Here is a 13,912-nt window from a genome sequence, read left to right on the forward strand (position 1 = left end):
AGACCCTGCCAGTCGGCTTGAGTGAAATGCCAGACTCGACGGCGGTGAGGTGGTTCTCTGATAATAGCCAGAGAGATGTCCACTTTGACAAGGACGTGGTCAGAAGAACCGATTGGAGCGGAGGAAGAGCAGCAGATATTGTCAGGGAAATTTGTCAACATCAGATCCAGAAGAGATGGAATGCCATTGGTTGAAATCTGGGTCGGGAAGTTGACCGATTGAGTCAGTCCCAATGAGTCGCAGAAAGCTTTTGCTGAGGTGCCATGATAAGTGAGAGAGGTACCCACAACTCACCAACTGGCATGATGACAATTGAAGTCGCCACATATGAGGAAGAGAGAGTTTGGATGAGAAGATTGAAGTTGGTCCATGTTTTCAGATATTGAGGTGTTGATGGAGTCATCACTGTTAGGTAGACGGTACAGTACACATATAAACATGAGGTGGGAGTGGAGGGGAAGCCTTAGCCAGAGGTATTCCTAGGGGTGTGGGGGAGTGAGGGCAGTGCATGGAGAGTGAGGAATAGAGTCTTTGATGAAGAGAGCAACTCCTCCACCAGGGGGAGGATCAGGTCTGTCAAACTGAGGAGGGAGTAACCATGGAGAGATACTTGGGAGTCAGACACGTCTTGGGGGAGGAAAGTTTCTGTTATGCAGATTATGTCTGGTTTGTCAGTAGCAACCTGTATGGAAAGATCTGAAAGGTTTGAGCGAAGGCCCCGGATATTTGAGGTCCATACTTTTAATGAAGAGGTAGGGGAGGAGGCTTTGGGTGCAGGGAGTGGGGGGGGGAGGGGGAGCGTAGGACAAGGGATGAGTTGGGGGGGAGGTAAGGAAGGTTGTTGAAAGAGTGTGGGGGATTGCAGAATAGCTAGGGGAGGGGGCCGAATGAGGAGGAGAAAGGCTCTGTGGTGCTGGGGGAGAGGGGGACAACAGAGGGGGAAGAAGGCAGTTGAGGATTTGAGGAGGTGGCGTGAAGAGATGGAGGTGAGTGGGCAGTGGAAGGAGGCAGCTTTGAGGATGGGAGGGGGGCAACATTGGGAAGGATGAGTGAGGGGGATGAATGGTGGAAGAAAGGTGAGGGGGGGAGTTTTTGAGAGAGGTGAGAGGGAGGCTTGGAGGGAGAAGAGTGGGATGGTTGCTTTGAGAGTGAGGGGTGAGAGGAGTGAGTTGGCACTGAAGTTGGAAAAAAAGAATGGTTGATGGAAAGCGAACATTCATAGCAAACTGGGGTTTTAAAAACTTTTAGGTTGGTTATGTGATTAAACACATTTCTTGAGGGATGCAATAAAGGCAAATTCAGAGAATGGAGAGAAGAAACGCTGTAACAGTTGGATTTTTTAGGCAATGTATGAAGGAAAGGTCGAATTGAGAGCAGTCTGTTTAAATAGCAGAAGAGTAGTCCATTCTGATACACAAAAGAGTACCACATGTGTGAAAGAGGAAGATGAAGCATTATAAGAGATCGTTTTTGTTATTATTATTATTAATGTTTGAGAGAGTTTTCAACAGATTAGGTCATGGAAGTGTTGCAGAAAAAATCGAGGAAGAAGAAGAGGAGGAAGAAGAAGAGGAGATGAGGAAGATGAGGAAGAAGAAGAAGAATCAGAGAAAGGTAGCGTTTTTTTTTTTGGTTTTTTTTATTTAAGATAAGAAATAGAGTGATTAGTTTGGAGGATGGGGGATGTTAAGAAAGTGGGAAAGATAGAAAATGAAGATAATGGGGAGAAAAAACAAATAAACACGATCGTACACCGAGGGGAACAAAGGGTAGGCCTCAAGCCTCAAGGATAGGCCTCAAGCACCCATTAAGACAAGTTCGACGAAATCTCACAAAATAGCACGATTTTTGAAACAAAACCGAACTAGGAACACACAGTAACATGTAGGTGAGAAAATAAACAGTTAAAACGGGACAGATAACGACCGGAAACTTAACTTTAAGATTGTCAGCAGGGAGCCCCGAAGGAGACCTGCCAACGCTCCAAACCCAGAACCGGAAGCCTTACCTCTAATTACCTCTATTATTAATTACGTAACACACTGGTACACAAAATACACCACACAAAATACACCACACAAAATACACCACACAAAACTACACAAACACCACACAAAACAAGTCCTGGCAAGGGTCTGCAACCTCTGATTGCTCTTTTTCTTGTTTTTGACTGTCGCTGACATCGTTCACTAAATCCCGACAAAAATCGGACAAAATTAAATGTTTCTTGACCAAAAATGCATTTTAAATAACTATAAATAGATGTGTGGCTTTCGGACTGGGGGGTTGCTTATTCGTAAGGTCTATTTAATGTGTGTTTGCATTTTCAGAGGTTCCACAAAGTGTTCTGAATGACATTTGTAGAAATATGGGGTTAAATAAACGTGTTTTTTTAACTTGGGGAAAAATGAACGGCTCCATGCTGTTTTGTGAGATGGATGCATACTACATCAGACCTCTTTGAAAATCTTCCCGGTCACTGGGAAAGAATGGGGGGAGATGAGGGAGGGGCAGGGGTGAGAGCGGTGGGGAGAGAAGAAAAAGGGGGAGTTATGTCATAACTACTTTGAAAGCTTTTGTAATACGATATAGGACCCCTTTGAAATTGGGGGGAAGGGAAAGAGGAGAGAATGGGTGTAGAGGTGGAGAGGGGAGAGTGGGGGTTGAGGGAGGAGAGGAAAGGTGGGATTGCTGAGGTGTTGAAGTCATATTTTATATTATGTGGAATTTCCACTGTTGCTGACATTGTTTAAGATTTGGGGAGGAAGAGGGAGAGGGATGAGAGGGGACTGCAGGAGAGAGAAGGTGGAGGAGAGGGGAGAGAAGAAAGGGGGAGAGAGTGGAGGGGGAAGAGTGGAGAGGGGAAGGGGTAGGGTGGAAGTCTGGAGGGAGGGGTGGGAGGAGGGCAGGGGTAGGGGTGGTAGGAGGGAGGCAAAGGGGTGGGAGAAGAGAGGGGAAGGGCTGGAGAAGGTACCCAGTATTGCCTGGCAACGCCGGGTACCTATGCTCGTATAATATCGAGATATCAAGTGAATCGAATGAAAATTGACGATTTACGTGACCTTGACCTTTCACATTTTGACCTATTAACTTCTAAAAAAAAAAATAAGAGGATTGTTGCTTGCGGCTACCTCTATCAGGTGGTTAAGTTTTGTGAATATTGGAGTAAAAATGTGTCCTGTAGGCGGTTGACAGACAGACAGACAGACAGACAAGCAGGTAGGCGGACATGGGTAGTCGACTACCAAATAGAACCTGATGCAATGGGCCCATTCGATGGGGAAGGACCTGAGGATTAAGCACAAGAAAATTCATGATTCTAGCTTCAAGGGTTAATGCTGCAGATTGTTTTTTCGTTAAAATACCCCCACATTTAGAGGTTTTCGGCCGTTGCTAGGCAACAGAGGGGTCCATAGCAACGGTTCTTTCTCGCACATAACTTGGACATACCATGAACCTACCATACTAGTTTCATGTATATCTGACTCATAGTCTCTGAGATATAACGAACTTCATTCTTTTATTGTTTTCGACCAGGGTTCATTCAAAGTCTATCCTCTCTCACAGTTTTCATAGGATCTGGCTGGAATTTTTTGACAATATGGCTGAATGTCCTGCCCACAGTCGCTCGTGGCCCGATTTTTTATTTTCGAAAATTTTTTTTTTTATGATTTTTCAAAAATTTCAAAGTCCCATTGCTAGGCAACGGTGGTGTCCATAGCAACGGTTCTCATTTGCACACAACTAGGTCATGGTATGAACCTACCAACCAAGTTTCATCGAAATCGCCATTGTATTAACGGAGCACTGGACCGAACAGACACATACAGACAAGCACAGACAGACAGACAAACATGCCGGTTGGCGGACATGGGTAGTCGACTACCAAATAGAACCTGATATGATGGGCCCGTTCGATGGGGAATGACCTGAGGATTAAGCACAAGAAAATCCATGATTCTAGCTTCAAGGGTTAATGATGCAGATTTTTTTCGTTAAAATACCCCCACATTTAGAGGTTTTTCGGCCGTTGCTAGGCAACAGAGGGGTCCATAGCAACGGTTCTCTCACACATAACTAGGACATACCATGAACCTACCATACCAGTTTCATGTATATCTGACTCATAGTCTCTGAGATATAACGAACTTCGTTTTTTTATTGTTTTCGACCAGGGTTCATTCAAAGTCTATCTTGTCTGACAGTTTTCATAGGATCCGGCTGGAAATTTTTGACAATTATGGCTGAATGTACTACCCACAGTCACTCGTGGTCCGATTTTTGATTTTCGAAAAAATAAATTTTTGAGATTTTTTTGAAAATTTCAAAGGTCCGTTGCTAGGCAACGGATGGGTCCATAGCAACGGTTCTCATTTGCACACAACTAGGTCATGGTATGAACCTACCAACCAAGTTTCATCGAAATCGCCATTGTATTAACGGAGCACTGGACCGAACAGACATACACACAGACAAGTCAGTAGGCGACATGGCTGCTCGCTCTAGATGGAAAGCTGGCCGACGCGACAAGTCGATATTCATGTACATGCTATCAATCAATTTAGCACAATAAATATGATTATCACAGCCCTCTTAGTTTGCGCCCAGAAACCCGCCTTGTGAAATTTCAGGCATGTTTCCAAAGAGACTCTAACAAATGGCAGCCCTGGTAATTCCATTTATCTATTCGCTAAAGATTTTATTTTTTTATATGATGCTATAAGACATTCTCCTTGGGCACAAAAAAGCAGGTCCCTCGGAGGTCCAGTTTCAGAGGTATTGATTTTTTTGTACAGTCCACAATAAGTGTATGATGTACGATAAAGTATTTTAGCTGTTGCTAAGCAATTGAGGTGTGCATAGCAACCATTCATTTTTGTGTACATGCTAGCCACATTGTACACATTTCACCCAAGTTTCATCAAAATCAGACTCTTTCTCTTAGAGATATTCACAATTAACCGTTTCTGAAATGTTCGACATGTACTCGCCCAAAACCTATCTCCTCCTACAAATATTTTTTGTTAGGGCTGCAAATTGGCATGAAGGGAGCTCGATAGATTGCGCACAGAACTCTAAGCTTCGATTTTTCGATTTTTTGGGGGATTTTTTGACCACTTTAAAGGGCCGTTGCTATGCCGTTGCTAGGGCCTGGGGTCCCATATTCGAAAGCACACGATTCCCCGAAATATTGGTCCGAGTTTCCAAATTTCATTGGAATCGGTTGAGTGTTTTAGCCCCTGGGCTTGACCAAAGTTTTGTGGACAGACAGATGGAAATGTCCAGAATAAGGGTGATCTAAGAGCAGCCAACAGACAGACAGACAGACAAACATAACGACGGAAATACTGATAATAAGGGTAGAAAAAAAAAATCTCAAAAAAAACTTTTTTCGACGAGATCGACTACCCAACATATCGACGGAAATACTGATAATAAGGGTAGAAAAAAAAATCTCATTTTTTTTTCGACTAGATCGACTACCTAACAGAAAAACAAACCACACCAACCAATACACTTGGAATCTTCGATTTCACAAGTAACAAACAGACAAACAAGGGTGAATGCATAATCTCCATCCACATTCGATGGCAGAGGTAACAAGAACAGAGTTGGAATCATCAGAAGGAATACACTAACCACCCTGGGAACCAAGGAGGAGCTGTTGTTTCGGGTATTAACTCTTTGTCCGAGCAAAACATTCCTCTTCTTAAGCTACCCCTGTCCCTGGATTCGGACCCGCGCCCCTGATTTCGAACCCCAATCGGATCCACACAATAGGTATACTCTGGTGCTCGTACTACTTGGTAGTGTTTATCTGAGCCAGGACAGGTTGACAAATTAGCGAGGCATCCATTGTTTGCAAGAACACCTTGCATGTAATGCACGCAATTTGTTTTCCATGCCATTTGCGCTCAACAAAGCCGTTCATTTGTGCTGTTTCGGTTCGTGCTGTGCAGGCCAAATGGATTCCTAAATTCGTGCATGAGGGACGTCGAAAACCAGATGTCCAGCCACATGGACAGCCATAAATACACGTTATAATTCGAGCCTCATGTACACTCCTGCGAGAAAGCAGATGCAGATTGTTTTGTTCCACTCGCACGGAACATGTTTTACTTACATATATCTAGTTGTTTGTAATAAATGCAGGGCTCCCGCTCCATCTGCTCATTCCGGTCAATTTGGCCGTGATTTGTGTATCGGAGTTAGAGAATGGATTGTGACTTCATCTTCCATCAAGGGGACAACGACCTTTGACAATGCCCTGCATCATTGACAAATTAGGGTTGTTGTTTTGTTGTGACCTCTTAGGGGAGATCTCACCAATCTCCTGGAATTGTAGAGTTCAGTTTGGTGAAGGAGTTCTCCTATCTTGTTTCGTTTTCCTTGATTAGTCAACCGATTGTGCCTTCAGTGCTGACGTGTTCAGTTATACCAATAAACCATTAAAGTATCCTTCATACAATGTGCAGTCAAACAGTATCCAGGGCTACCTGAAAGCCATCTATTTAAAGGTGATTGTTCTCTTCCTGTTGATGCCTGAACACAAAAACAGCAAGCTATTGCTTCGAAGACCATGCATTTTGGCTTGTGGGTCAAGGTGCAAGTTTTGTTTGGACAAGTTTTACTCTGTACTTTGTTTTCTGAACTAAGTGAAGGTGTTTTCAGTTTGTCATGATGTTTGGATTTATTTATTTATTTATTTTAGATAAAAAGACATTTATCAAAACAAGTGAGCTTTAAAGATCTTTGCGATTTTGCCTTTTGGCCAGGGTGTGCGTGTGCGTGTGCGTGTGCGTGTTTTTTCCTTGTATGATCATCCATGTTGGCCTTTGAGCCAGAGTGAGCATTTTGCTTTGCCAGACTTAGAATATGACAGCATATAACCATTTATATTAGTCCTTGGACTAAAGTAGGACCATTGGACTACATATTGTCATGTCCAGTGGGTTCCCCCACTTGGAACCTTGGAGGCTTATAGGCAAGATTATCGGAGATTATGGCACGTGCGAAAGAAACGGCATGCCAAATGACGGAGGCACATGGGTTGTACTCGACCCACAACAGATACACGGACACAAGCAAATTAAATAAATAATGCTTTAGTAACCAGAAAAATCAACAGTTATAATGGGATGAATCAAGACATGAGGTAATCTGAATCTAAATCTGTTTGAGGCGCCTCCACACTCAGACACAAAAACAGACAAGGGGAAAAAGAAAAAAAAATCCTTCCTTTCTCCCGGCACTTTGCTTCGGGTCTAGAAGTGATCTTTTAGGACTTGATCAGACCGCGCCATCAGCGTGCAGGAAACCGCACACAAAATGGCGCCGAGCCGCTCTCTTGCGGCGGGGAAACACACAGGAGGAATTCAGAGATGGCACTCAACATCAGGGCTCAAACCCCGTGGTGTAGCTCATTCTCAAGAGCAAATATGCCGTCCGTTCCTCTCTTGCACCCGGTCTGTTCACAATGATGGCCCACACGATGAGACGATTTCAGAGACCCTGTGATCAGGACACGAGACACACTTTTCTTTCCTCCTCAGAAACATACACACTTCATGGCTCAGCCAAAGAGTGAATGGCTAGCGTCTTGCTCAGTCCTCTGCAAATTCATACAGCATGAACATGAGAATCGTACAGCCTTCGTTGTGCTGAGAGGAGAGCAAAGCAAGATCCTCTGACTCACGTGGCATCTCTCACGCTCTTCTTCCTCCTACTTGCGTCATGCCCATCAATCATCAGCCTTGGGGGCGTGACTTCTTCCGCCGTCACCCTTGGAGGCCGTTGCTTTGCCTGCTTGGTCAGGCGGCCGTTGCTGTTACCGTTGCCATTACAAAAACGTAATTCTATCATTGCTGGTTTGTAATACAAAAACATAGGGAAAAGTCACAGGAGTCAATTACATACAGGGGAAAATTATCCTTAATCACTATTTAATTAACACTGCACCCACCCGTGTGGTGACAAGTCACGCTTAAGCTCACAGCTTCCCAACTTCTTTTACATCGAGATGTCTCCTTCATGTCCATGGACAAAGCAACTCTACACGATCCTATCTTTCCTATACAATTCCTCCATCTACCGCACAAACATCACAATATGTTTCGCTTTATCACAATCTTTTTATTTTGCACCTTTTGTCTTAAAATGAGTTCCTAAATATAGAAATATATATCGCCCCGTAAGGATTGTTATTTTTGTTTCGGAAAGACAACTCTCATATTCATTGTTTATAAGTTAGGATTATGCCTTTGAAATCCTCCAAAGAAGCTCTCAAATTAAAAAACAGGAATATACATACAGCCATTCACATTCGCTAGGGTTGCGTTCCTGGAATAGCTCATAAATGCAGAATTTGTGAATACGGATACCTTGGATGAATGTAAAAAAGGGGGTTAGGTTCCCAGGTCAGACTAAACATAGGGGGAAATGGCAAATGCTTAAGAACAATGATCAAAATAACTGAATGACAGCACAGTATATATAACAGTGTGTTTTATTGACATTTGATGAGGATGATGGTGGTGGTGTTGGAGGATGATTCATGCCCACTGTGGATGCGCTCACTCCTATAGCCAGCCTGTCTAACACATGCACTTTTCCTCTTAAACTCATCACTTTCTTCTGCCTCTTTCCCACAGAATCAAGTTCCCTCCTCATATTATACTCAAAGGCCATAACTAACGGTAATTACAAGTTCACGATAATGAGTCGAGAGGCATAACGAGGTGTTTCTGCTTTGAGAACCAAATGCAGTACTATACAGTATCAATGTCTCTGCACCTCTGCCTCATGTCTCGTGTTGGTGATTAGGTGGGTTGGTGGGTGGGAGGGAGGCGATGCTGGAACAGGGTGATGGGGGCTCGCAAACTCATGAATACTGGAGGTCAGTGGGTCACAAATTAGGAATCCGTATACCTTTACAAATTCGGGAATAAATAGAACTCACGAATGCAGAACCCACAACTATGGAGGCTTTACTGTATACTGTACAAGGTAAGTGGAGGACGGAGGTCCTATGAGAGGGTTTGTATAAGGGGCTGCCAACATTTAATGGGAGAAGCAGGAAGCAGATTCACCAATCGGAAATTCCTCCTTTCAGATGTGGAGGCACAAGTGATCTGTAGTCGAAAATCCAAGAAGCTAAACATATCTAAAGCCATTGATAGTAAAAGAAGATTAATTCCACTTGTGAAGGATGGGACAAAAGACAACAATTGACACATAAACATTTATTTATCAAAGGCATAGTCTGGGACGCCAGAGCAGGGCGACGTGTAGTGAGGGTGGGTCCGGGGGGGGGGGTGCAATTGACCCCTCTCTGCCCTTTTCCAGGAGGCGTGGGGAGGGGGGGTACAGAAAGTGCCTCATCATGCAGATGCCTGGTAAAGGTCTGGCGACATTGATGAACTTACAGAGAGTGTAAGAGGCTTCTAAAAGAGATAACATCCTTTGACTGCCAATAATTTTGGCCTATCAAGTTGTGAGGAGCCTTTAAGTGGGTAGACCTCAAAATTTCCTCAAAAACATTCACCGATTCCAATTTGTCTTGCATTTAGTCAATTTCGCTGCGATGAGACATCACAGGTTTCCTGGCAGCAAAATATGCGACCTGACAAGCCTACAGCAGCTGTTATAGAGCTACATACAATTCGCTATGATAGTGATAGCGCTGTACAGTACACTACCACTCATTGATATGAATGATAATTCTCGGTGTGGTGATTAATTAAAATAATCTTACCGAACGTGGGTTTGATCACTTTTTGGGACATTTTACTGTGCAACAAGCTGATTAGTGCACTTCTGTTTTGATTGCAAGTATCATGATCTATGTGTAGTTCCTGTGTCGCCTTTTAGTTTGATTTGAGACTTCGATTTATGCTTCAATTTGCAACTTGATGTTTATCACCAGATATTTTTTTCTACCCTAAATTTATTTCCAGATATCATTTCCGCGATACTGAGAATTAAAGGTGACGCATGGTGATGCTTTGTGCCAGGCCTTGCCATTACCTTGGCAATAGTAAATACTTACTGCTATGCCCAGCCTGAAGTTAAACTCTGGGTCGTTCTCCAGTTTTTGACCTAATTAAAAAAAAATTTAGAACAACCTCACAAAACGACACTGAAAGAGTACCTTTGTTCATTTAATTTGAGCCCATATGCAGCACAATTGGAAGGACATTTACCAAGATATTCTGATAATAGACAAAAGTAAAGCAGAAAAAGAAGATATTTAAAGTTATTTGGTTCAATGCAGAAATCATTAATTTTTTTTCCTGCATCCTTTCATTGAGTAATTGCCCACAGTTAAACTGCCTGCTCAGGTGCTGTTGAGTTAATTAGTCCCATATAAGCACCGTATATAAATTTAATTGTTTATTCAACATTTTTTGCCCTTAAATAAATCCTGCCCTACTTGCCCTTCTATCATCCCTGGGTATAGATTAACAAGAAGACATAATTAAATACATCCTTATTATTGCTTAAGTGGTGTAAATTCCTGTGATCCTGAGTTCAAATCCCCCTTTTTCTGTTGAATTAATACCAGGTGGGGTTGACCCTGCCTGTCATCCTTCTGAGGTCGGCAAAATGAGTGCCAGTTTGCTGGTATCCTGTGTCAGAGTGGTGACCTGTCCAGGATTGTGCCCAATAGCCAATGAAACTGCTTAGGCAGCACCAACGCTCTGCACAGTGTGTGGTTCCAATGGCTGGATGGATGGTACTGCAATTTCGAGAATATAGTGTAGATATCTACAACACAATGAGAGACAACAACAACAACAATCTGTAACTATGATCTCATTCCTTAGATAAGCGCTGTGGGTTATTAAGATCTATAAGGGTAAGGAAGAATGAACTCTGCAACAAGTTATAGTCAGTTTAATTGAAAGGAGTTTCAGTGGTGGAAGTAATTGATTGATGCTGCTTGGACAGTTTAGTTGCCGCATTGTTACCTCTGCCACCAAAGGTGGATGGAGGTTGTACTTTCACCCCTGTCTCTCTGTTTTTCTCTCTGTCTGTTTGTCTGTGAGCAGGATATCTCAAAAAGTTGTGGACGATTTGGACGAAATTTGGTTTTGCAGGTTGGGTGTGTGACAAGGAAGAATTGATTAGATTTCGGTGAAGATCTGAGTCCGGCAAACTTTCATACCTGTTGAAATGTTTATTTCAACTGATACGAGAATTTTGATGACACTATAATAAAGTGACACTCAAATTTTTAAGTGATTCTTCACCATTGAGGAATAGGGCTAAAAATGATAAATAACACCATATCTCAAAAAGTTATGGACGAATCGGCTGACACTTGGTGGGCAGTTTGGGTGTATGACTAGAACGAAGTGATTTGATTTCGGTGAAGATCCGGATCCAAATCTGGATACGAGAATTTTTCTAAACTTCTCAAGTGATTCTTCACCATTGAAAGATGGGGCCAAAAACGACATATAGCATGATATTTAAAAAAGTTGTGTATTGAGTTATGACAAAACTTGGTGGATGGGTTGGGTAGGTGACAAGAACCAACCGATTAGATTTTGGTTCAAGTCCTGATGCAGATCCGGCCTCTCAGTCGGATACAAAAACGTAAATTTTTCAGCCTGGTGGAGGTATTCGCTCAACCAAGTGCTGTTCTAGTTTCTCCTGCTTCGTCGTTGCTCTCATAGGGGGTTTTGATTGTAATTACTTTAGCAAACGACTGTTTGCCTTTGCATATAATAACAGAAGTCGACAGGTATCGGCAAAGAGCAACTTTTATGTTTGGGATGTCAATGCGAATTAGGCATCCTGCATCAAGAACCTCAACAGTCTGTGAGAAAGTGTGAGCAAGTCTCTCTCCATACTCAATATGCCATATAAATTCCAGTAAGTGAACAAACTCATCAGTATGCAGTCTATCAAATTTATTAGGGCCTCGACTTTAGGTTTCCATCAATTCACAAACTCTTTCCACATCATTTTCTCTGATCACATCGACAAAACTGCAATTGTGAGCTTTAAGCAGCTGATAACCTACATGATGCTGCCACAAAGCACCAATCATCTGATCAATAAGAGTCTGTCTGACTATTTTGACCTTACGGATGAAAAATGAATCCAGTCGATGCGATTTTTAAACCACAGATTCGTCAGCCTCATCTCACGGGTGTTCGTGCTTTCTCTTTCTCAGCCCCGCTGTGTTATCTGTGATGACTCTGCGACATGCCCGTGGGTTGTGGGAGTAACTGCAAGTCAAAATTATGCATCGAGACAAAGAAAAGATACCCTGTAATGACAACCGTAGTATAATATAATTAGTGTACTCAGTTAACAAAATTGATTCCTGTAAAAAGAAAAAAAAATACATTTCATTTTGAATTCATCACAGAGCTCGGGATGGAGATTCAACACGGTTTTGCATGCGAGTCTGTAGTGTTAGGCTTGAAGGCTTTTGTTGTTTATCAAATCCTCTCCAATGCACAAGCAAGAAGAAGACAGTGTTCTCCAACTTTTTCTTATTATGAAAGTTCATGAATCAAGCAGTCTTCAACAGTTGTGGAAGTTGGCAGGATGTGTGAATTCAAACCCTTCCCTTGATGGTGTTTTCGGTATGCAAGCTCCAGGCTCATGGAATGGTGAAGTGATCGGGTAAAAAGGCTGACCTGGGATATGCATTAATCCGGACATGGCCTGCAGCAAGTACTGCTCAGCGACTTGTTCTGAAGGTATCACAGTACTTTGATCTTCAAAACCTCTGCACTCTTGATTGTTCTGCTCCTTCTTCTTTGTCCCTTCATCATGTCCTTCTGACTTCTCACAGTGTCACCTCCTGCATCATGGAAAATTTCCAATGTTATCCTCTTTTCAAAAAGAGTTCCAAGACTGCTACTTATGGGAAGGTTTACCAGTGATTATTTGAAAGGATCAAAGTTATAGAATATACTGTATTATCCTTGCTAACCACAAGTGTTTATATTATGTGATCAAGCTCTCTGATCTTTGACCACAGGTTTAGTTTCTGCCTTGTCCCACCAAACTAAGCATGCTCTTTCTCCAAAATTAAAAACTAACTGAAGTACCCAGCGTTGCTCAAGGGAAATTCAATGAAATACTCCAGTTAACTAGTCATTAAATTTGTGTTGTTGTCATCAAATCCCCACAACCTCAACATACGATCTTCACAAAACATATCACTTAATCACTCCTAGGGAAAACTCAGGCAATGTATGAGCAACATACTCACTCGAGGCCTGAACACGGAGGTGTTGTAATAAACCTGTGTAAAGCAATCTTTTTCATAACAGGTGCACATGTAAACACTGTAGTAATTAAATTTGCATTGTTAACAAATCACAACAACGTCAACATGCGATTTTCACAATACATATAAACTGATCACTCCTGGGTAAATAAAGCAGACGGTGTATAAGCACAAGACCCGATCAAGGCCTGAAGGCCAATTTATCTGGTTTTATCTGGGATCATTGTTTTTTTTAATCCAAACATAGCCTGAGACCTTCCTCAGAATGAAAGAGGAAGCCATCCATGCAAAGTTTGGTCATACTGGTCCCTGCAGAGTCTGAATGCATAAATGAACAAACAAACAAACAAATTTTCTTATTTACACATTAGATAGCAGAGTACTGACCCACAAGGTGGGTCAAGTTTGTGCATTTCTTGCTGAAAAAATATTGTCTGTGTTTTGCAAGAAACTATAAATATTTGTGTGGTTTGCGCTTAAAAAGGTTCTAGATGGTTTAAAGGGTATGTTTCAGTGGTAGTGTGTAAGGGGTCAAAAGGGTTTAATCTCTCAAGCATGTAAAAAGGGTCGAAAAAGGTCCAAGTGGTTTAAAGCTCGAAATGGTCACGGGTCCAAGCTGTCTAATCTGTCTGAAGGGTATAAGGAGTCTTAATGATC

General features: G+C 42.4%; 1 protein-coding gene across 3 annotated transcripts in view; it reads left to right on the forward strand.

The window, feature by feature from the left end:
• The window catches only part of LOC147017363 (potassium voltage-gated channel subfamily B member 1-like), a 68,612-nt gene that overhangs the window by 30,196 nt on the left and 24,504 nt on the right, over nucleotides 1–13,912 (forward strand). The window contains exon 1 of one of the 3 annotated variants that reach the window (XM_085846970.1): nucleotides 1,067–1,614. The exons of the other annotated variants lie outside the window; for them this stretch is intronic. Within the exon in view, the coding sequence (XP_085703096.1) occupies nucleotides 1,447–1,614 (168 nt within the window). The 5' untranslated portion in view covers nucleotides 1,067–1,446. Of the gene's footprint in view, nucleotides 1–1,066; nucleotides 1,615–13,912 lie in introns of those variants that run through there. 3 annotated transcript variants of the gene reach the window in all.

Source organism: Eptatretus burgeri, chromosome 11 (assembly GCF_056783735.1).
Source record: "Eptatretus burgeri isolate ZD-2024b chromosome 11, Ebu_testis_v1, whole genome shotgun sequence".
Lineage (NCBI taxonomy): Eukaryota > Metazoa > Chordata > Myxini > Myxiniformes > Myxinidae > Eptatretus > Eptatretus burgeri.